The 23,285-nt window shown below is 36.8% G+C and overlaps 1 protein-coding gene across 1 annotated transcript in view; it reads right to left on the bottom strand.

Annotated features, from left to right (window-relative positions):
* Nucleotides 1-5,477: 5,477 nt before the first annotated feature.
* SLC35B4 (solute carrier family 35 member B4) overlaps nt 5,478-23,285 on the bottom strand; it is a 28,687-nt gene continuing 10,879 nt past the window's right edge. Inside the window, exons 4-10 of the mRNA XM_077137125.1 lie at nt 22,792-22,841; nt 20,324-20,405; nt 20,036-20,096; nt 17,880-17,989; nt 16,481-16,556; nt 13,652-13,727; nt 5,478-12,771 (exon numbers count right to left, since the gene is read on the bottom strand). Of these exons, the coding sequence (XP_076993240.1) occupies nt 12,525-12,771; nt 13,652-13,727; nt 16,481-16,556; nt 17,880-17,989; nt 20,036-20,096; nt 20,324-20,405; nt 22,792-22,841 (702 nt within the window). The 3' untranslated portion in view covers nt 5,478-12,524. The remainder of the gene's footprint in view (nt 12,772-13,651; nt 13,728-16,480; nt 16,557-17,879; nt 17,990-20,035; nt 20,097-20,323; nt 20,406-22,791; nt 22,842-23,285) is intronic.

A 23,285-nucleotide genomic window follows, 5' to 3' on the forward strand; every position in this document is an offset into this window, starting at 1 on the left:
TAAGGCAAGAAACATTCTGTCTTCCAGTACATGACAGCAAAGTGTTAATCTTAGCACTGGTGAAACACCTTCTGTCACTGTCAGCTGTCTCGTTTTTTCTGTTGGCCCTAAATGCCATTCATGGTTACATATTTCACCAAGTATGCATCTCTTCACATAATTAATGTTCCTCTACAGTGGTTAATGCATGAGGAAAGAGCTCTCTAAAGTGCTGGTCTTAATTCATCCCGTGACTCCTACAAGAAGACATGAGTTTCTGTGCCAAAGTTAGACATGACATGATGGGAAATTTACACACAGCCTTTATAGAGTAATTTACTGGCAAACTTGGATGTATATTATTGTAAACTACTGCATACTATGTGATTACAAAATCAAGAAAGGAGTGAATTGCTAATCTTGTCAGTCCAACTGTTTTCTTCCTTGATAACGTTTGTGTTATTACACTTCGGGTGATGAAAGATTATAATTGACTGTTGACACTGATTGAAGGAAGAAGATGTGGCTTTTTTAAAAAGAGAATTAATTAGGTTGGTGAGGGAGGTAACACAATTCAAATATGTGGTTCTCACAGCTGCAAAGCAGAAGTGAACTGTCAGTGTTTTCATCTTTCTTCCCCACCTGTTTTCCTCTTTTTGATGACATCTTTTCCTAGATTTAATACATTTACAATAAGCCTACCAGAGAAAAAATGGAGGTGGGGGGCTGGGAAACCTTCAAAAGAAAAAGAAAAACACAAAAAAACGTAACTTTCAGGATTCACACCAGAAAAACTGCAAATGGGTGTCTTTCATTTGCATGTGTTTAAGCCATGGTTTAGGAAGATGTCATAGGCAGGCAGATTAAGAGCCAAACTAAATCTCGCTGTGTCACAATTAAATTGTTCTAAGCTGGTAACAAACACCTGCGACCTAGCTTTGTGGCAGCTAGAAAAAAAGATGTAAGGAAGTTGACACAGGCTGGTGCCTGATTGAAGCTCAATGTAGGCTTATTGTAAGATCGATTAGCACCTGTTAATTATTTCTAACATCCCATTTGGATGATATACAGTCACATTGGAGAGAGCATGGTATAGGATTAGTCCTGATGGTTCTCAAGGCAGTCAGTGTTGGAAAGAGAGGGAGTGTGTGGGGGTTGGAATGGAGTGGAAGAAATCCTTCAAGGGCCGCCCACCATTCTGGGACCCCCATCTTGACTCCTTCAAATGGAGTTGTAGAGGCAGGAAAGTTGGTATTTTGTAGCATTCTTGTTAACAACTTTAACTTGAGTAACTCTGGAGGTAGTGCTTATAAAATGCCTTGTGGTGCTACTTGAATGAGTCAGGAGGAAGACTGAAGAAGCGGAAGTGGGTATGGGAGAGATAAGGTATCAGGGAGCACTGGCTAATATCGTATGCCACAATATTATTCTGCTACATCATGAGCTCCCCATTTGTAATTTCACAATCGTAAGCTTACTTCCCGAGTCTTAGAAGCTCCTATTCCTTAAAAATAGTAACACTAATAATGATAATAGCAGCTAACAATTACTGAGTATGATGTCCTAGGCACTGTTCTAAGTGCTTTACATGTATGATTTCATTCATCTTAAAACAACCCTAAAATGTAGGTAGTAGTACTACCCCCATTTACACATGCAGAGGTACAAAGAGGCTAAATAACTTATTCAAGTTCACAGAAGTAGCATGAGGTGGATCCAGGATTTGAAGCCAGAGAATGAGCCTAGAGACAAACCCCTGAACAATGATTTCCTTTGTGTGTCCCCTATTAAAAATGCAACTTCATAAACATATGCTGGATAACAAATACAAATACCACCAGTCAGAGGTCACACCCAAACTATTACAAGTTACCACTTTAGCATGGGAGAGCTTACATGAAGATGTATGTATGTATTCATGCATGCATGGTGTCTGTGGAAACTGAGGCAAATGGAGAAGTTGCCTAGTGAGAGGAAAGGGAGAAACCTAGGGACAAAGGTCTCCCTCCATCATTTAATCAGACAAACATTTTCTGATATTCCATACTCCTTTTGTAAAAATTCTTGCTCATACCATCTGAGTATAGTGTCCTCTTGCCCTCCTTGCAGTAATCATCTCTCAAACTCTTGGTCACTTTCCTCATAATTATTGACTTTAGTCCTTGCTCAGACTATTTCTCTCTCCCTTGACCCCTGCCATTAGCTATTGACGTCCATTTCCATCAAATATTTGGCCTCCAAGCTTTGCTCCTCTCCATTGGCTTCCAGTCTTCATTTGAGAAACAGCTCTTGGCTTCTTATAAACCTTGGTAGAGTATAAATAGCTCACCAGGTGATACCAAATGACCCACGAAAACTGAGCTGTCCACCATGAACCAGGTATTAACTGATCCACCAATCCTTAAGTTTAGGCCTGTGCAGCAATGCTCCATCAAGCGGAAGCAGTATATTTAAGATCAGGCTTGAGTACGTCCTGAAAGCAGCAAGAAAATTGAACAGATAGCTCAGACTCCCTTGGCATTTTTTCCCTCTCCCTTAACCCACACCAGTGCCCCATGGGCGCTACCTATGAAAAGTTTACTAAGGAAGAAAAAAATTGGAGCCTGGTTTACAGATTATCCTCGCAATATGCTAGAACCATCTGGAAGTGTACAACTGTAACCGCATCAGGGGTGCTCTGAAGGATAATGGGGACCAGAAATCCTCCCAGTGAGCAGAGAAGTTCATCTGGTTCAGAGGAATGAATCTACACGGATTTGTAGGAAGTGGCTAATTATTTGGCTGGTTATCAGTGACTTGGAAGGAACAAAGTTAGAAGATTGGTAGCAAAGGCTTAGGGCTATGATATGTGAACAGACCTCTCAGAATGGGCATAGAATGTGAGGACATTTGACCTCATATGTATGGTCTTCAAAGAGCATCCACTACATAGGAGGTTCTCATTACTCAGATTGACAAAATGACTTACTTCTAGACTTTTATTACCTGTGAAAAAGAAACTATTTGGTAAATCTGTTGTTGCTTTTTTTCCAGAGCTTGCTGGGTGGGCCCATGGTGGATGACCATGATGGCATGGTTTATGCATCGTTTTCATGACATGGTCTCTTCTTGCCCCAGTAGATCTGGTTCTCTCTACTGCGGAGTGCCTATCTTGCCAGTAACAGACACCAACATGGAATCCCCAGTAAGGCACCACCACCTACCATCTAGTGGCAGGTTGGTTACATTTCATCCCTTCCATTGGAGAGAGAAGAGTGGCTTGTTCACATAGCAAGACAGTTACTTTGCATATGGATTTGCCTTTTCTGCTTGTCAATGCCACTGATGGACTTACTAAATGCCTTCTCACTATATTTTATACTACACAACATTGCTTCTGACCAGTAAACTCCTTTTACAGAAAAAGAAGCAAAGCATTGGACCCATGTCTATGGTATATACTGTTTTGACAAGTATCCCGACACAGAAGCAGTTGGTCTAATAGAATGGTGGAATGGTCAAGTGAATATTCAGATATGGCACTAATTTGACCAGCTCTTTTTAGATTTGTAGTGCTGTCCTGTGAGATGCAGTATCTGGTTGAACCAGCAACCGATATAAGGTACCTTTTACCTACAGATAGAAAACACTCATCCAGGAAGTAGGAGGGGGAAATGAAGTGGTTTCTCTTTACTTCTGATGATTCACCAACAAAACTTTTATTTTTTGGTTCAACAATTTTCGGGGCTGCTGGACTAGAAGTTTTAATTCCCAAGGGAGAAATACTTTCACCAAGAGATGCAACAAAGGAGCAGTTGAAAAGGATGTTAAGACTGACGTTGGGTCTTCCTGGTGTTATTCCACTGACATAATAGGCAATAGGAGAGTTACTAGATCTTCTGGGAACTGATGTCTATCATCAAGGGGCAGTAGGATTCCTGCTACACCACTAGTATGTTTTACTCTTAGCACTTAGATAGATGTCCACAGATAAAAGTTGAGGTAACTACCACCACCAATGCACGTAGGAACAGGATCAGACTCTGATCCTGTCTGGGTCATTGTATTGTGTAAAAAACCTTTTACTAGCTAAGGAGCTGAGGGTGAAGGGTACATGGAATAGGGAGCAGTAAACGAAAGTTATAAATACCAAGTATGGCCTCATGAACAAAGACTATTGACAACTATGCCTATTTTATTCCTTCCATTATTATGCATATATTAGTATATTAACATTAACATATTAATTGCATTAGCCACAAAATCTCTACCCTCCTACCCCCATTTTATGTTAGATGTGTTGATTTGGTCTTTAGGCTATAGGATATCAAAGGGCAATTGTGACAGAACTAGAGATGGATATGGTGACTTAAGGGGCTTTGGGTTTATACTTTTGGGGACAGAATAAGGGTATGCTCATTTGTGCGAAGGATAGTGACATCAGGTTAGGGAGAAGCATGCAGTTGTTACTGTAATTGTCTGGTTGGATATTGTTGCTGGTCAAAGGAGTGCACTCTGCTGAATTGCCTGTTGGAAAGTCAGTACTATTTCTCCATTTAAGCTCTCCCCTGTACCACAGGATTTATGAATGTAGAATCTACATTTCCCAGAATCTTCACCAGCAGCATTCTGAGATGGACCCCCCTACGACAGCTACTTACAAACTTTGGAAGCCAGGAGCCATGTAATTGCTCCTCTGGCAATTGTGGACAACGTGGACTTTTGCAGATGTGCCGTTTTGCAGCCACTTCTGTTTTCCTTGATGGCTTCCTTGAGTTGCTGAACCAGCTCCAAACTGTCTAACTCCTTTGAAAATAAACTATTAGGTTAAGTCACTGTAGTTTGGATTTCTATTACATGCAGGTAAACATAATCCTAATAGAATTTATAAAAGTATGGCACTCAGTTACAGTTTTCATTTTCTGAGAAAATTAAATATGCAAAAATAAATGTTTTCTAGAACTGAAGTTTAAACAATAACATAATATTAATTCCTGTTTGAAAGGGACATTAGGTAATCCAGTAGATAATGGTTAATGTATTAAACTCCATTTGTGCCAAAGATAGGGAATCACCGAAAATGAAAGCTCTTGTAATGATCCTTTGTATAATGGCTGAGAGTTTAACATCCAAGTATAATTCAGGAATAGCATTTATGCAGGTAGATGAGATAATATAATTTATATACTTTCCTTTTGGGACAGAACTAGAAGAAACTAAAAAAATGGTTAACACATACAATAAACATTCCATTAATTACAGCTACTTAAGCAAATCATTGATAAAGACTTTGCGATTTAATTACCTAATTCCCTATAGCACATATTTGATATTGTGGTATAGGATAAAAATCGTGCTTCACATTCAAGGAATAAAGTGTACTCTTCTGATATGAACATTTAAGAACCTGAACTTATAAACTTTCTGGATTTTATTTTCTTTTTGCTTGTTCTGCAGAACAGATCATAAGCTCTTACAGAAGAAAGGCAAAGAATTGGATATGGATTCCAAGACCTGTGTTGACATGGCTAAAAAACAGACTCAACACTTACTGTTGACATTTAGAAATCTGCACCAAACAGGAAGATATAGGACAGAGGAAGATTGTACAATCTCTTACTGAGATTTCAGTGGGAGCATATTGCAGTGGTTGAGAGCAGAGATTCTGGAATCAATCTTCTTGGATTCAAACCCTGCCTGAACCACCATTTAGAAGTAATTGAGGTGAATTAGTTAACCCCTCTTTGCTTCAGTTTTCTTATCTGAAAAATGAATATAATTTTATTACAATAATTTGCCATGAGGATTAAATAAATTAGGTAGAGCAAAGTGCCTCACACACAGGTGTGTTTACTACTGCTACTATTGTCACTTCATGTAATTGCTGGAATGGAAACCCACTGTTTTAATAATGCCCGAGATTCTGGTAAATCAACACCACTATGGACTTTATGAAAGGATGCATTCATGTAGTATACTTCATTCAAAGCTATTATAGGAAATAAATTCCAATAATTATAATCATAAGCCCACTTAGCTTTAGACACATTTGTACATCACTGAGCCACATGTAATAAATGGAGTCATATGCTAAATCCTTGATGTGCAGATTCAGAAACAAGCAGATCATTCAAAAAACTTAATTTTAATGGTGCAATTTTTAAAATAGTGAATTAGCAAAGATCATCACCTGAAAAATTTTAATGATTAATAAATATTTGTATAGCCACATGGAATCTGGCTTCTTTTTTCTTTTAAAGAGAATTTGCAACATCAGGGCATTCTTAATTCATTGATCATTCATTTCTGATTGTTACTTGAATGCTGAATGTCAGGCAGGGGACAAAGAAATCAGATCTTTTCTGACATTCATTCACCTTTGTGCCTGCAGTCCTTATTGATGAGGGATGTCTCAGACAGTGATACCACTGCAGTTATCTGTAATGGTTTCTTGCTGCTGGCATAAGAATCAGAAGATGCAGCGAAAAAGACTCCTCCACTGATGAGATTATATAATTTGTTAGAGTTGAATTAAACCAAATTCAATCTTCCAGAGTCCTTTACATTTTTGGGGCTTGCAGTTTCAAACATTTAGAGTTCCACACATCCTATGCCTACAACAATATGACTTGAGACTGATGGGGTTTCAGAAGCAGCAGAGACCACACCTGCTTGCAATTACAGGCTGAGGACTGCTTAAGAACATTAAGCCCTGTCGTTTGGATAAAGCTGTGTTGCAATCTTAAAAGAGATGAATTTAAATTATGCTATACTAAGAGCAAAACCTCTCATTTGTTTTTTTTCTCTTAGTGCTCTCTACCTGGTGGCTATTGCATAACATTAATAAAAATAGACTGGGTGTAGTAAACTGCTTTCACCTTTTTACTTAAAAGCAACATAAAGGAGGGCTGGACATTGCAGCATTACAGAAGTCAACTTATTTCTATTAAGGCAAAGAGTTTTTGAGAAATTTCCTGGAGAAACTCATCGTCATGGACGTATAAAACCTCTTCTTTAAATTTCTGAAGCAGAGACAGACCTTTAGGCTTAGACGTAGTTTATAACTGATCTGGCTCCTACGCATTAGGAAGACCACAGGTTGCTTTACAATTGTTTGTAGTAAAATGCACCCCACCACTATGCAGGATAAAAACTGGAGAGCTTATGAAACTGCATACAAGCACTCAAAGGTAATGGTGATTGGAGACACCTGCAAGAAATGTATCACTTTTATTAAGAAACAATGATTGCACAATTCAAGATAAAATCCAGATGTCTGATGAGTTGTTTCAGCAGGTAAAAACACTTTATAAGAAATAATGGTAAAAAGATTCATTCAGTTTGTTTGGCAAAACATTTTATTCACAAAATCTCTTTCCTTCTTAACTCTTTGCTCAAATTAACTCATAAGGCTGGAAACTGATATTTAATATTAATGCAGCTCTAAATCTGAATACCCACTGATGTTTTTCAGATGTATGTTCTACATACCGTACATGTTCAGCTCCCTCCTTCCCCAATCTTTGTTTTTAAAACTAAATACTGAATGAAGAGCTCAGAGGCTAGATAAATCAAATCCCTACTGTACCTCCACACTCCATATTCCACATAGTTAGGAAATCCTTCTTTTAAAATTCTCCTTCTCCTTCTTCCCCTCCTTACGCCCATCCTCTGGAATGAAGGCAGCTAACAAGAAATGACTTGCAATAACAAGTGATACACAAAGACATTTTTATTGGACTTGGGAATAATCAATCACTGCTTCTCTTTGTGCTTCACAGGAGTCTTCTTTACACCTCAAAACATAGTACAATGTGCCAAAGAAATCATGAGAGTTTTTTCTATGAAAGTGTGGGTTTTATTTCTCCTTAATGTTCACCAAGCTTTCTTTTTCCACCTATCTTTGGTTCCATTGCACTTGCCTTGCTTGACCAAAAATTTGGTAGGAAGATAATTTAAGAGGGAAAGCTCAGGGAGGTGTCTCAATATGCTACTGGGTATAGACAAGCAGATAATAAACTCCATGCATCAGCCAATATAAATATAAACCAACTCCATCAGTCAGAGAAATGTAAAGGTGGTCTGGTAAATACCAGCTAGGCAGCCTACTTCAATAACTTTTCATCTTTAATGCTCCTGCAACATGCATCTCTGTACTTCCTTCCTAGGCATCAAATGATACACTGTGCTAAATATGTAATGTTCTTCCCTCCTACCACTGGGCAATCAAGAGAGCAAAACCTGAGTGTAGGTTGCATGCGGACAGCAATCCATGATGTGTTGTCCCCATTAGTCCTCTATTCCTTTCCTTGCTTAAAACTCAGGAACGTTTCCTCTTATTCACGTTCTTGCTAACCAGCTAATGAAGAGTGGGAACAGGTATCAGGAACCATTAGAAAGTTTCCAGAAACTTGAGGGTATAAGAAGTTTTGGAAAGCATTCATTCATTCCCTTAACACAGTCAAAACACTATGCCAGGGGTTGGCAATACAGAAATGACTGAGATGTGATCCCTGGTCTTTTCCTTTCCTAGAATGTCCTCTGTGAGGAAACTGCTGGGAAGAAAAACATACTACAAAGCCAAGAGGCCAGTCTCTAACCCTGGCTCAGTACATATTGAACATATTCCAATGCTTATGATTAGTTCTTTGACTCACAAATATTGCTTATAATTCATTTTCAAATGTCACACCAATCAATAAAAATAATAATGAATGGATTGGCTCTGTATTTTATAGTTCTTTCAAACTGAGAATGAACTGCCATTAGATAAGAACCAATCACTTTTTTTTTTCAGGATAAAGCTATTGAGACCAAAATGCTTTTGTTATCTAATAAGAACAGATTTACTTCTAATTCTATTTATTTCAAGCCAAAGAGAAAAACTACAACAAATGTAGCATATTGATTTCAAATCTCTGCAATGTGGTTCTTCTCAATGTGTATCTGTTCATCAGCTCAGGACTTAGCAACATTCTCTAATATACCAGTTGGTCTACCGATTAATACGCCCACCAGCCTAGAGCTAATTCAATGGTTTAGAATGATTATACCAACCCACTGTTTTCAACCGCCTTTCTTCATAGGCATCTGGCACTGTTGGATGAAACCAGCTAGAGGTAGGGTAAAAAAAAGTAAAAATAAAAACAAGAGAACTACTGTTTTCCAAACAAAGAGAGGAAATGTGAAAATTCTCACCCCAAACTTTGAACTTTAACAAAATATACAAACGTTTCTATATTAACCTTTTGCATTCATTCTCAGCTATGCACATATTCACATATTCTGCATACATCCTCCCCATTATAGATGCATACCACTGATGTCACTGCTTATAAGAATGCATAACCAAATAAACACTACACACAGCTACTACTCTAAAATCTACAACCCCCCCCAAAAAATCTAGCTCCAAAGAATAGAGGCATAAATAGATGTGGGATTATATGATCTGCTCAGTAAAAAACAATACAAATGAATGAAGACTGTAGTGAAGAAACTGGGGATGTGGGTAGGAAGTGAAAGAAAATTGGGCAAAAAAGAAGAAAAGTGCTGAGGAAATTACCTTATGATATTTATTAGAATCCTAAAAAATACCAAGTAATCGTCCCAGAACAACAAGTTTGTTGTGGGTGGTGCAGCTCAGCTTTCATAGGATTTCTTCAGTTGTAGCAGTGACCAAATTAAAGTACTGCAGTTTTTCATTATGGAAAGGAAAAAAAAAACTATTCAGACTGAGTCTAAATACTTTGCACTTGACATAAATTTAACAAGTTCATATGTGTATGAGGCTTGTTTTAGTTGGATGTAAAAGAAAATACAGGATAAAAATAAATTACTAACAAAAGGAAAAAATGAGTACTTAAAATGTGACCACAGACTTTTAGTTAAGGATACATAGACAAAAATTAATGTACTTCAAAAATCCACTGATTTCTCCTTTACCTTATCTATTTCCTCATGTAATGAGTCAACTTATTACATTTTCTGGTTGGTGTCATTTGCTATTTGATTTTTGCTCCAGAGGAGAGGTTTAGAAATCTTAAACACCAAATTCCTTTGTAAACAAACTAAATCCTCTATCTCTAGAGCACAAAATAACAGTCTTGACCCAGAGAAAGAAGAGAGGAATTTAAGAGACATTTCTCACCCAGGCTGTTCCTCTAAAAAATAATTTCCAACAAAGGTTGGAAAAAATTTCAACCTGGATTGAAAAATCAATTAGTCAAGGTGAATTCATGTTTTTATTTTTTAAAAAAAAGGATGGCTTAAAAAACGTATTAAGGCGAGCCATGGTGGCTCACTGGCAGAGTTCTCGCCTGTCATTCTGGCGACCTGGGTTCGATTCCCAGTGCCTGCCTACATAAAAAAAACAAAAAAAACTTATTAATTCATATATTCATGTTTTTTAGACATATCTCCTTATATTCAACTAATAAAGAGAAAATCTATCTATAGGGCATCTCAAGCATTCTGTCCTATATGTGCTTGTTTTGTTGTGAGCGCTCTAATATATCACCTTTCCACACATATCCTTCTATTAATAGGACCAGCAGAGGTATTCAGAACAAGAGGCTCTGAAAGATAGGCTCTGGAAGCAGATCTAAAACCTAATTACTCAATTAAATGATGGCTGTGTATCTCAGTTGAAGTTTTAATGACTAAAAATCTATAATATTTACATCAACATAAAAAGAGTGACAAGATGTTGTGTAGGCTGTATCTTATTAAGGGGTTACCCAGAGACTCCAAATATGCAGTAAATTCGCCCTAAGGCCAGGTACTTCTATTAAGTGAACAAGAAAAGTGGCTTTTGTTGTTTTCTGTTTTTAATAGACTATTTAATAACACTTGGTGTTTACAGCACCATTACTGAGGAACTCTACGTATTTTGAAGAAAATACCTTTTGATGCCACGAATGAGTTCATAGCCAATTCAATATATTTTAGAATAGACCATCACTGGCACTAGGAACTTATCAACGTCCAGAAAAACAAATCAGTCTAAAACCCCTGTAACTGAGGTGGAGGAAGAATATCCTTATTTTATATAACAAAAAACTGAGGCAGCTTAAGAGACCGGCACCAAGTAACCCAGTGGGTCACGTATCTGCACCGCTGCTGCTCAGACCCCTGGGAGATGCCTATGCACACATGGAGGGCGCCAAGGGGACCTGATGAGCCACACCTCAGCTGGAGAACACAGTTTACATCCAGTAGAAAATGAAGGGCCTTTTTCTGTAACAAAGAAAAGTGGATATTAAGTTGAACCGCCTACAGAAGAGCATGTATATTTGTGTGAGGTTAATGAAGCTCAGGGGTAAGTCAAGAAAGAGGAAATAAAAGAACACTGACTTCTATGCTCTTCTCTCCTCCCAAATCATCACACACAAACAGCATGACAGCAGGCACACACTATACATGCTATACTGACAGTGCTCTGCTTTCTGTAACAAATCCTTGAAATGATCAGTAAAAGGCAGGCATATTTTTCCATATAATAAAACACATATAACCCTTACCAAATATCCATATATATCTTCATTCACCTGACTGGTTGGAACTCTATCAGAGCTGCCAGGCAGAGCTGCATTTTCCTGTTAAGAAGCCTTTCAAAGTCTTAACTGACCCACTTGGAAGCAGATCTGTGAGTACCCGCCTGTGTCTGGAGAGTGAGCTGTGGTTCTGGGTGCTGACCAGGGCCTGCCTTCCCTGGGCCATCCTGGCATTGCCATCTCAGGTCTAGGCTAATGGTCTTCATGTGAAAGACTGAGGGGAAAAGCCTCTTTTTCAAATTCACATACAACCTTTCTTTCTTATTAACATCATGCCATAAAGATGTACTACAGATTTGCTCTAAGTACAGAAAGCAACAGACATGAAAGCATCTTACTTTTGCAAAGAAAAAGGAAAAAAGATACAGCAAAATGTGGGAAAAGGGGTTCCCACTGGTCCTGCTCCAGTGTCACCAGAGCTTGGCTCACAGGGACAGCTGCTCCTTTTCCAACATGCTGGAAGCCCAGCTCCAATGTTACTTACTGGAGTCTCAGTTCACTGGGCCATGCAGTTGTCCCTGATAATGCTGCCCGGACTAACTGACTGATTGAAAAGTGCTGCTGCGAGTGGAGGGATGACAGGAAGAAAAAGGGATGAGCCACAGGATGAAAATGACTGTTATGGCAGAGAAGCATCAGAACAGCAATAAAAAGGGTAATCTTTGTCCAAGAAGACAGATATAAAACTAATACCCTCTGGGGACTCAGAATTCAATAAACAAGTATAGTACCGCACATTTTGGTAAACAAAAGAAAAATAACAAATGAATAGGCTGTTCAATAATATAGAACTTTTTTTCTATTTCAGAGTTGAGAAATTTCTATTCAGAGTCTACAAATGTTCGTCTGAATAGCCATGAGGAATTTGAGAAGTCTCCTCCTCCTGAGGAGTCTGTGCAAGTTGGTTCAATACTGGGGGGTAATTCAGCATTAACATACATGAATTGGCAGCCAGACCTTTGCCAAGCCCCTCCTTCATTATGACACTCGTCTATCTATTCCAAGCAGACCTCAGTCCTTCTTGTCTTCTTGTTCAGGTTGACTTTTTGTGGCCCCTAAGTTGTTCCACACCTCTGTATACATCAGGGTCCCAATGAAAACAAACAAGGTACCCAGCCAATGCCACAGAGTGAAAGGGTTTTGGAAGTACAAGATGGAAAAGATGAGGCTCACAAACTTGCGTAGAGTCACAACAAGTGTGACTGTGAGGGAGGTACATTCTGTCGTGAGGATGAACACACCTCGGATGCATACATATCTGGAGAGGTGGAGTTAAGGTAGTTTTATGTAGATTTTACTCAAGAGATCAGTGGGGAGAACTGTCTGGCACAGTTCTTTGCTTAATTTTTTATATTCTAAGAACCAGAAAACATAAGTTCTGCTAGGACTGCTCTGAAGCTCCTCCTTGGTTGAACATCCAGCAGGACCTCCTGTCCTGCCATCCTAGGTAGGGATCCCAGCTGCAAACTGCCTAAAAACTTCCCATTATTCCTATTCTGGATTCTTCCCATAGTTTACAAAAGAAGTCATCTCCAAAATAACAAGAGTGGTAAAAATCTCCATAAAGATGATCACATTCTACTTTTATTTGCTCTTACCCCCAGAACTTCTAACATCCCCTCCAAAATGGGAACTCTGCACAGTAGCTCCAGGAGGTGACTTCAAAGGAAAGAGAGTAATCTCAATCCATTTCATTATTTCAAAGACAAAAAGTTTGTAACTTAAGGGAGTTCAAAATAGTCATTACAAAACTAAGTTTTGATTAACTTGAATTTTTTTTCCCAGAATTTTGTGACAGGTTGTGATAAACTGAAATGTCCAAGGAAAACTCCAGGTAGAAATAACAGTAGTATCATATACCACTTTTTAATTCAGTGATCTCCTAAATTTCCAGCCAGAGTATATCCTTTAATGTTACCTTGTGATTTACTCCCCTCACTGTGACCCACTGCACCATAACATCTCTTTTACTTTTCACAAAGGAGTTCACTGAATGTGTCTCTGTCTCCTACTTACTGCAGAATATATCAACGGCAAAAGCAAAATTCATGTCACTGCACTGTTAGAAGAAAAGCATAACATTTCCTATGCCAAAATAACATAGAAGAGACAATATGGTAGAGGAGTCCAAAGGATACTGAGTGACAACATTCATGAAGAGGTAGAACCACATGATGGGCACAGTCACACCAACAACTGGAACTCGATATAATTCTGCAAGGATTGAAAGACAATATATACATGTAGTAGAATAATTTTTTTTTAAATTTCATGAAAATACACTACATAGTGTACACAGCACAGTGAAGCCAAAGTTAAACCATGCCCTATAGTTAATAGTATAATTATAAAAATGTGCTTTCATCAATCGTTACAAATGTACCATAGCAATGTAAGGTGTTAATAATATGGGAATCCTGTATTTTATGCATGATTGTTCTGTAAACCCAAAATTTCTCTAATAATAAAAGAGAGAATGTAGTCATATTACTTTCTGAAAGCTAGACTTTTCATCTTTTTACACAAGATAAAACAAATTGAACATAACAAGGACAGCAATGTTTTTTCCCTTACATGCATCACAAGTAGATTTGGACCATTTATCATTTTACTTGCCTTGATTCCAGGGTACACAAGCCTCAAAAGGCATTAAATTGGTTTTTTAAAATCAAAAGTTTATTTTAACTTTTAAATAAACTCTTTCAAATTCATCTGAATAGGATTCCACTTTATAAAGAAGGACTGTAACAGAGAAGTTAAAAATATTTCCTTAAATTTACAATCAATACAGGAGGAAAGATAACTGATAACCAAATACCATTTGGAAATAAGTTTAATCTTACTACTAATCAAAGAATTTCTAATTAAACAAGAGTGCACATTTTATATGTATTAAATAAGCAATTAAAAATTTCTATATAATATCCTAATTTTGGCAAGATGGTAGTAGAACTGGTGGTCATTTAGTGGATGGTAGTATAAATGAGTGTCACTCTTTTAAAAATCAATTTCACAGTACTTATTAAGGGCCATAAAAGTATTCATACCTATTCTTAAGAATTAACCCTCGATAATTTAAAAGAAGCAAAAAGTTCTGCATTCATTGTAGCACTATTAATAAGAAGGAAAAACAACGAATCAATCTAAATGTCCAGTGATGGGGCAATAATGAGGTAAGCAAAGGTATTTTAACTAGATAAAGTATTCTACATTCGGTAAAAAGAAAAATCATAAAGACCATATAGTCATGTGAAAGTGAAAAAGCATATACAAATTCACATTTCCACAAGGATTACAGCTATTTAAGAACATATGCGAGTAGACAATGCCAAAGGAAACAGGTAAAAATGAAAGTAACTGATGTCTAGGGTAATGGAACTGTAACTTTTTTCATTTAAAATATATTCTGTGTTAATTTTATATAATAATTCTTGCATAGTAAATAACATTTGGGAGGCAATAAATATTCAAGGGCAAAGAGATTAAGAATGTAGCAAACCTCAACATGTCAGGTGTGTGTTTGTTTGTTTTGTATTTTTAAATTTCTGTCAGAGTTTGAATTAGAAAGCATAATATAAGAAATTCTGATAAAATAATGTTGAGATCTTGTTAGTAAATGAACACTAACTTTACTTTGCAAAACAGTAAATAGTCATAAGCCTAAAAAAGGACTGTTCGTTACCACTGTGTGTCCTGGACTAGCAGGCAATCCCAATAATCTGGTATTCTGTTGTCTTCGATAAACTCAGCAAATATTGAAAAGAAAAAGGCAACTAACAGATGTGATGACGTTTAATAACTTCAGTAAACCACTGTATCAAACTGCTGAGGAAAAAGACAATCAGTATGACTTGAAATAATTAGATGGATATTTAGTTCTTATGGAAAAATCTAAGGGATAACTGATTCATCTGAGATACATAACCTCAAGCAAGAGAAAAAAATGTATAATTTAAGGATGATTCTAAAGAAGCTGAAAGTAGATTTTAAAACATGTTTTATCATAAAAACCCAGCATTGAGACTTTCAGACAAAACTTTCTAGTAATTAATTCAATTCCAAAGACTTTGATATTTTTATTTCAACAGCTCTTTGCTGTGAGGGGAATCTCAGAGACCTTAAAAAACTGTCAAATATCAGAGATGATTCTCTGGGTAACTGGCAGCTTTACAGGCTTTCTTACATACAACCTTGATCACAAATGTTTTTTTAACCAGTATTGCAAATTCAAACAGCAGGTCCAACCTCACAACTCTCCTTAAAACAGTCAATGCATTTTTACTTAGTACCTACGGCAATTCTACAGAATACGCTTACCATTTTAGGTATGTGCAATATAAAGCCTTGACTTAAAACTTATTTAATTGTTCCTCTGTGTTCATTTGTCACTATAATACTCTATATCTATTACCCTTTCAACTTAATTGACAATCTATAGCTAATTTATTGATCACTTTAACAACTGGAAGCTAATTTAAACTGTAGACATTTGCAACTAATTTTACTTATTCTTGCTGCCTATCTAACCTGTGACTCAGAAAAAAAGCCCTGTCAGCTTGGACTGGATACAAGAGCAGCTCTGCCATTCACACCGGTAAGGGAGCAGAGAGGGCTGGACTGCTGCCCAACTTTGCATGATTCTAATCTCTATAGTGTATTATTACTACTTTGTGTGTGTTCTCAAAACATCAAACATGCATATTCAAATGCAAACACACAATTTCCAAAGCAAAATAGAAAAGCTGAAGACATTCTCTCGGTTCATTTGCAAATAACTGAGAAATGCTTCTAAAAGCTTTTGCTGCTGCAACTACTGATTACATTACATTCTTGGAAGGTAGAATGGGGGACAGTTTCAAAACATACAGAATGATTTGGATGAGATTATGAAAAAAACAATGGTCAAGTCAAGAGCAAAACTGAGACTGCCTCAGAAAGTGTCAGGTATTTTTACTGTATAAACTCACCAGACTTATTGAATAGCACAGCATGTTCATAAATATCAGAAGCCAAGAAGATGAAACCAGGAAGTGGAAGGGCATGCTAGGGGAAGAATATTTTACATAAATTTAAATGCAAAAACATTACAGAATAATTAGAGTAGCTTTACAATGTTTGAAAGTTTTACATGTTGACAAGTAATATAAAGTAAGAGAAGCAAGTCAGACTGATTATGTTAAATGTACCTAGTACTGACCACTTGGCAATGTACAGCATGATATCAGGTCCCAAATTAGTTCTTGCCCCTATGGAGTGACCATTATACACAGATAAAACAAAAATCAGAGATAGCATTTGTTCTTCAACAAGAAAGAAGGGGAAAATTTAAATACATAGTTATTCTGCCCAAAAGGATATGCTTAATTCTACTATGATGGATTAAAAAATTACGAAGACCTCAAAGGCAGATTTCAAGGAATTTACGAAACTAGAGGGAAGAGAGATTTGAGAACAAATAAGAAGTCGGGGAAAAAGATACGAAGACAAGAATGAAAAGAGGTTGAAGAGGAAGAGGAAACAATATGGTCAACAAACCTTTATGCACTTAGCAGCAACCCACCACCACCACCACAGTAACAATAAATCACAGCTACTGAGCAGTTTACTGAGCAGTTACTATGTGTGAGGCGATGTTCTAAAAGAGAGACGTGAACCAAAGAGAATGCTCCTTTCTTTTTTAAATTCCCACCAGTATAATCTAGTTCCAATTAAATGTCTACAATTAAAATGTTTGTAACTGCAGTACAAAGGGTTGGCATCAAAGCAATCCCTGCGGTAACAGCATGTGGCAACTACCTCACAGTGACCTTGAGGGGCTGTGCTTTGGTCATTACAGCAAGGAGAAAGAGAGAAAGGGGAAAGGAAAGTTACAGAAGGTGGCTCTAGATCATCCATTTAAAACAAAAGAGGTTCAAATATGTACTTAGCTAATTCAATTCTCTATCAAATGAATAAAGCCCTCTGGGTGATTTATTCCCCTCATTCCTATCCTCCCCAAATTCTCTCAAATGTCTCCCTGCATTTATTGCCCTTGGCATCTTGCTTTTGGAACTTATTTTACACTTCCGGGTTTTTCTATAGGTTTTAACATGATGTAATCTACAGGAACATTGGAGGTGAGTTCCTTGTCCCTTCAGCTGCCCCTGGTTATGACACAGGTTTTATTCACATTGGTTGATCATGATCACCCTGGGTAGGAACTGATCATCTTGTGGCTCAGGCTACACATTAGCTTCCCATTCAGAGAACTTCAGTCCCAAAGGATCAAGATAAACTGATCCTTCAACTACATAAGAAGAATTTTTGTTTGACATAACATAAGGCATTTAGCAATTTTCACCTTCTCCAGTTCAAAACATTGCTTACATTATAAAATAAAGCCTCCTTGGAGTGCTTTCCAAATTGTTTGTATAGAGTCTCTTGAAATATACCCATCCTTGCTGATATCAGAAGAGCAAAAGTCAGAGCCCCAATACCTAAAAAGCAAACACTGGGTTATAAGATGCCTGCATTTCTCAATTTCCAGAAGTTTTCTTAAAGAACATTTATTGATTCTTTAAAAATTATAGAAATATTACAAACTAATTGAAGAACATATAGAAAAATTTTAAAAGTAAATTAGAAGCAGCCCCAATACTACCATCCCATCTTTTACAGCTATTTACACGTCTAAATACATTTATGTATACATTTTTTGCATTAAGACAGGGTCAGATTGAATATATAATCTTATATCTTGTTTTTTTCACCATAATTTTCCTGGACTTTTCCTTCAAGTCTGTAAAATTTTTTTCAAAAGTATGTTTTAATGGCAGCAAAATATTCTATCATGTGGATGTACCATACTTACATGTCTTAAAATATAAGAATGATTAGATTATTTCTAATGATTTCATTCTTAAAATCAATGTATATCCTCACGTATAAATTTTTTTTTAAATGATTATTTCCTTAGGATAAACTCTCATAAGTGGAATTTGGAGTCAAAGGTTTTGAACATTTTAAAAACTCAATATACAATTATTTTTCCCCAGAAAGCCTGTCTCAATTTGAACCTCTAACAGTTTATATGAGACTGGTTGTCTTACTGCACCCTCAGCAACAATGAGAATTATTATTTATTATCTTGACAATATGATAAGCTAAAAATAAAAACACTGCACTTTTGTTTTAAGCTGCACTCTTTGATTACTAGACTCATGGAGCTGATTATAAAATTACTGGGCATTAATTGTTTTCCCCATGAACTGTATGTTCACTTCCTTTGTAACTTTTTCTTATTGGATAAAATGTTTTTCTAACAACTTATAAGAGCTCTTTCTATGTTGAGAATAGCAATCTACAGAGATAACATTTCAAAGTCAAAATCCAGAAGAACATAGTTCTCTCATTCCTATTTCTCTTCCACTTGGTCAGTCTCAATCTGTTATTGTTATCACTAACAGCACCTGGAAAGTTTCACTTCTCATGTCATATAACATGAAAACAAAACTCTACAGAAGTTATCTAATTAATTCCACAAAGAGATACTTGCATTAAAAAAAAAAATCCCCAGGAGATTCTGACGATCAGTCAGGTTTGGGAACACTGCCTTAGGAATACCTAACTTTTGAAGAAAATATCTCTAAGATTTAGAAATGGGTCTTCTGCAAATTTAAAGAGTCAATTGTTCTAACGCGCCTTTCTTTTGCAGAAGTGTCTACTCATCAGACAGATTATGAAGAAATAGATGATACTCTAAACACTAATCCCAAAGAATGGGATGGTCAAGTAGATGTGCACTTTTCTTTCTATATGTGCTGGTTTGAGGCTGCTGTAAACTCCAGAAAAGCCATGTTCTTTTTCCTTATCCAGTCTTCTGGGGGCACACCTATTGTTTAGGGTGGGACCTTTCGATTGAGTGGTTTCCATGAAGATACGTCTCTACCTATTCAAGGTGGGTCTTAATCCACTTACTGGAGTTCTTTAGGAAGGAAGCATTTTGGAAAAAGCTTAGAGCTGACACAGAGATATATGGAGATGCAGAAAGAAAATGTACTGGGGAAAGCTGTTTGAAACCAGAAGTCAAAGGACCAGCAGACTCCAGCCATGCGCCTTCCCAGCTGACAGAGGTGTTCCAGAGGCCATTAACCTTTCTTGAGTCAAGATATCTTTATCTGGATGCCTTAGTTTGTTATGGCTTTAGAACTGTGAACTTGTAACTTAAAAAACTGTTATAAAAGCCAACCTAGTTCTAGTATATTGCATTTCCAACTGCATTAGCAAACTATAAAACACTATATCAGTGGCAACCAAGAAAAACATGGATTCATGTTGTAGAAGAGACTGCTATGAGAGTGAACAGCTTCTTTCTTCCATTTCTTGAATACTAAAATTCAGAGATATATTATCCCAGTTGCTCCTCCCTTTTCTGGCATAATTTGTTTAGCCAAATCTTCTCGCCAAGAGACAGGCCTCTTGGGAGAAAACCCAGCAAATGTAACTACAGAGGCAATTAGCTTTGTTGTAATTACAGTACTTACCTAGTAACCACCATGTAAATGCTTGGAATCCATCATTTTCACTCAAGCTGGATTGGGAAGTCTAGGAAATAAGAAAAAATATCAGTTATAAACACCAGAACTATAGGTAAGATGTTTAAACATAAGGGAAATATTTGTACTACCCCCTTCCCTCCATTCTTCTCTTTCAGAAAGAGATTTGAATCCTTGCATTACTCAAACATTTAAACTTATTTTATTAATAGGTGCCTGATACCTAGGCCCCCATGGCAAGCACTGAGTAAAAATTATTTGTGAACTGATTCTTACCACATGCCTTGCTGACATGAAAGTGCAAATAAATATCCCTACAGACACCAGGGCAATGGAGGTATATTTGAATATACTGTATCTGCAAAAATAAGAAAGAAAACACCTTAGGAAAGCACAGATACGAATCTGAAAATGATATGATAGTCAGATGTTGTATGAAAGTACAAATCACTAAAATATGTCTTAGGAAATCTCTGCAGATTCTTTGTAAGTATATATGTGAAAAATCAAAAGCTGATTTATTTCTAAACAACACCTATCCTGGTATTGTTCAAAAATAATTTGTTTCCAATAGTTTGTTTCAAAAACAAGACCAGAAACATGACATTCCCTTCTGCTCCAAGAATCCAAATCAAAGCCTAACTCAATTCTTAACTGGATCTATTGTTTTTCCTACCTTTAGGAGGCCCAAGCTGGGCCCTAAGATGCACACCACACAAAAGGAAGACCAGAATATCAGATAAAAGTAGCAGGAGCCAATACTCAGAAAATAAATCAACCATCCGTTTTCAGGGGAGGGAATTATTTTAAAAGTCTCTGAGTGACTTAAATGCTTTTAAATGTTGGTATAGTTAGATAAAGGGAGGAATATTCAATTTACGGAATTATTAAGCAGTAATAACATTACTGCATTTCACATTAACTAAAATAGTATTGTTAGCATCCCTCTCAGGACTTTGGTGATAAAGTAAAAGTCCTCAGGCAAAAATTAAAAGAAATTAAATCTATAGGATGAAGTATCTGAGGTTTTCTACTCAAAATCTTGGCATAGTTCTGGCAATAATACCTCATAAAAGAGCAAAAGAACTGACTAAGAAGTAGATAGGGAACTAACAGAGTCAAAACCAATTTAGAGAAGCGGGGTAGGGTGAGTAAATTACACAATTAGAGGCAGATCTGAAGATTAATGTAACTTTTCAGTCTGGAAAGACAGAGAAGAAGAAGTTAAAACTAAAGCCTAAAAAGTAATGTAGGGCACAGTTAAGGTAAACCCGGCATAGTTAAGGTAAACCTAGATTTGGACTTTTAATCCTGGAATGAGGAGCACAGTATGAGCTTCAGGGGCTTCTACACAAGATTAATAAAAAGAGAGACTAAGTTACCAATTTACTAAACTAGATGTTTAACTTACAGAAATTCCTACCCTAAAGATGATACACACTGAAACGAGAGAAACAAAGGTTTAGACAGATACACGATGAGATACCCAAACAAGTTCCTAAGAAACAAGAACCCTGACATTTTGGAGCAATATTAGGAGCATGCAAGTCCTATAACATGTTCTTTTATATCCCTGTTATAGGGTCAAATCAAAGGTTAGAAGGACCACAGGTCAGTCCCAAGGTGGTAATTTGGTAATTGCACTGCTCCCAAGAGGCACAATGGTCACTTCAAACCTAACAAGCCTGATCACTATACATGTATGCTTAAATGCATATAACCCAGAAGAAAGAAATCACACGCTAATATTGATACATAAGTCTCAGGAGATAAAGAGTCTGTGTAAGGGGTCTAATAGGACAGGCCAATTGTCCTTTTTATGACAACCTTTATTACTTAAAAACTCTGGGCTCCCAGATTACATTAACAGACTACTTTCCAAGCTGGTACACAGATCCAGTATGGGGGCTGGATAGATAACACACTGAAAAGTAGGCATCGACTTGTACAGCTTTGGTCTTAATAGTTAAGGGTGGACATTCCCTGAGAAAGTTTCCAGACTGTATGTGCTGTCTCTCCCCTAGTGTACCTCCTTCTTGGGCAGAACGACAGTGGGAGACATATACTTTGAAAAAAAATCCTGGTACTTATATTTTTCATTCCTATTTATAAGATATCCACTAGTGAAAGAGTCACAAAGAACAGTCCTGAAATCTTTCATTCAATTTTCTTGGCCACTTAGGCCTTTAATAGGAATTTCCTTTTTAACATGTATGATTATTTCTTAGTTCATTGCATTGTACTGATAAAACACATTCTATGACAGCATCATCCAACAGAACTGGTGCCTATATCTGGGCTCTCCAATGTGGCAGCTACTAGCCACATGTGGCTACTGAGCCTTTTAAAACATGCTAGTGAGACTGATAAAGTAAATATTTCATTTGACTTCCTTTTAAATAATTTTCATGTAGGTGAAGGTAGTCACACATGGCTGGTATCCATATTGGATAGTGCAGTTCTAGAAAAATTGGCTTATAGGTTAGCATGGTATTAAGGATTCAGTGATGATAAGAGCTAGTCAGTTCTACAAGGAAAAACACTGCTCCACAGTCAGAGGTGGTGCCTCTTGCCTAGTCAGATTCCTCAGGAATGTGACTCACTGGTCAAGAGAGAACTAAGAAAAAGGCAAATGGCCAAGAGCAAACATCAACACTATGAAAAAAGGAATCCAGATGACTAGCTTAAGGATGGTGGCTCAGGGTATTATACCTACATATAAAATACAGAAGTGCATTATTTACCTCTTCTTCAAAATGATAATTCCTAGAATCATATTGGCAATTAGAGAACCCTGTAAAAAGGAGAAAACAGTAACAAAGTTTGCACTGGGGAAAAAAGTAATGTAATTTAAGATAAATAAAAACACACATAAGGGAAAAGCGGCTGGAAAGAGGTTAGGATGAATAGTTAACAAGGTTCAGTTTTCGTATGATGGCAAAATGTTTAGACCATAAAAAAACTATCATATATAATAATAAAACCTTTAAAAGATGACAGTGAGAGTAAGCATGATCGAAGGAATAATTTATATCACAGACTTATTTTTTGTCAAAATTTTTCAGTTATTTACTTCCCACCAGTTGCAGTGAAAGAAATCATGCAAGGATATATCTCTTCTCTGAAAAGATGCCAATCAATCACCAAGTTATTTACTGCAAGTCTACTATACGTTTAATATTCTGAAGATGAACTTAGTGATTATGATCAGCCCTGGAGAGCCCCTTTAGGATCAGTA

Source organism: Tamandua tetradactyla, chromosome 1 (assembly GCF_023851605.1).
Source record: "Tamandua tetradactyla isolate mTamTet1 chromosome 1, mTamTet1.pri, whole genome shotgun sequence".
In the NCBI taxonomy this organism is placed as follows: Eukaryota; Metazoa; Chordata; class Mammalia; order Pilosa; family Myrmecophagidae; genus Tamandua; species Tamandua tetradactyla.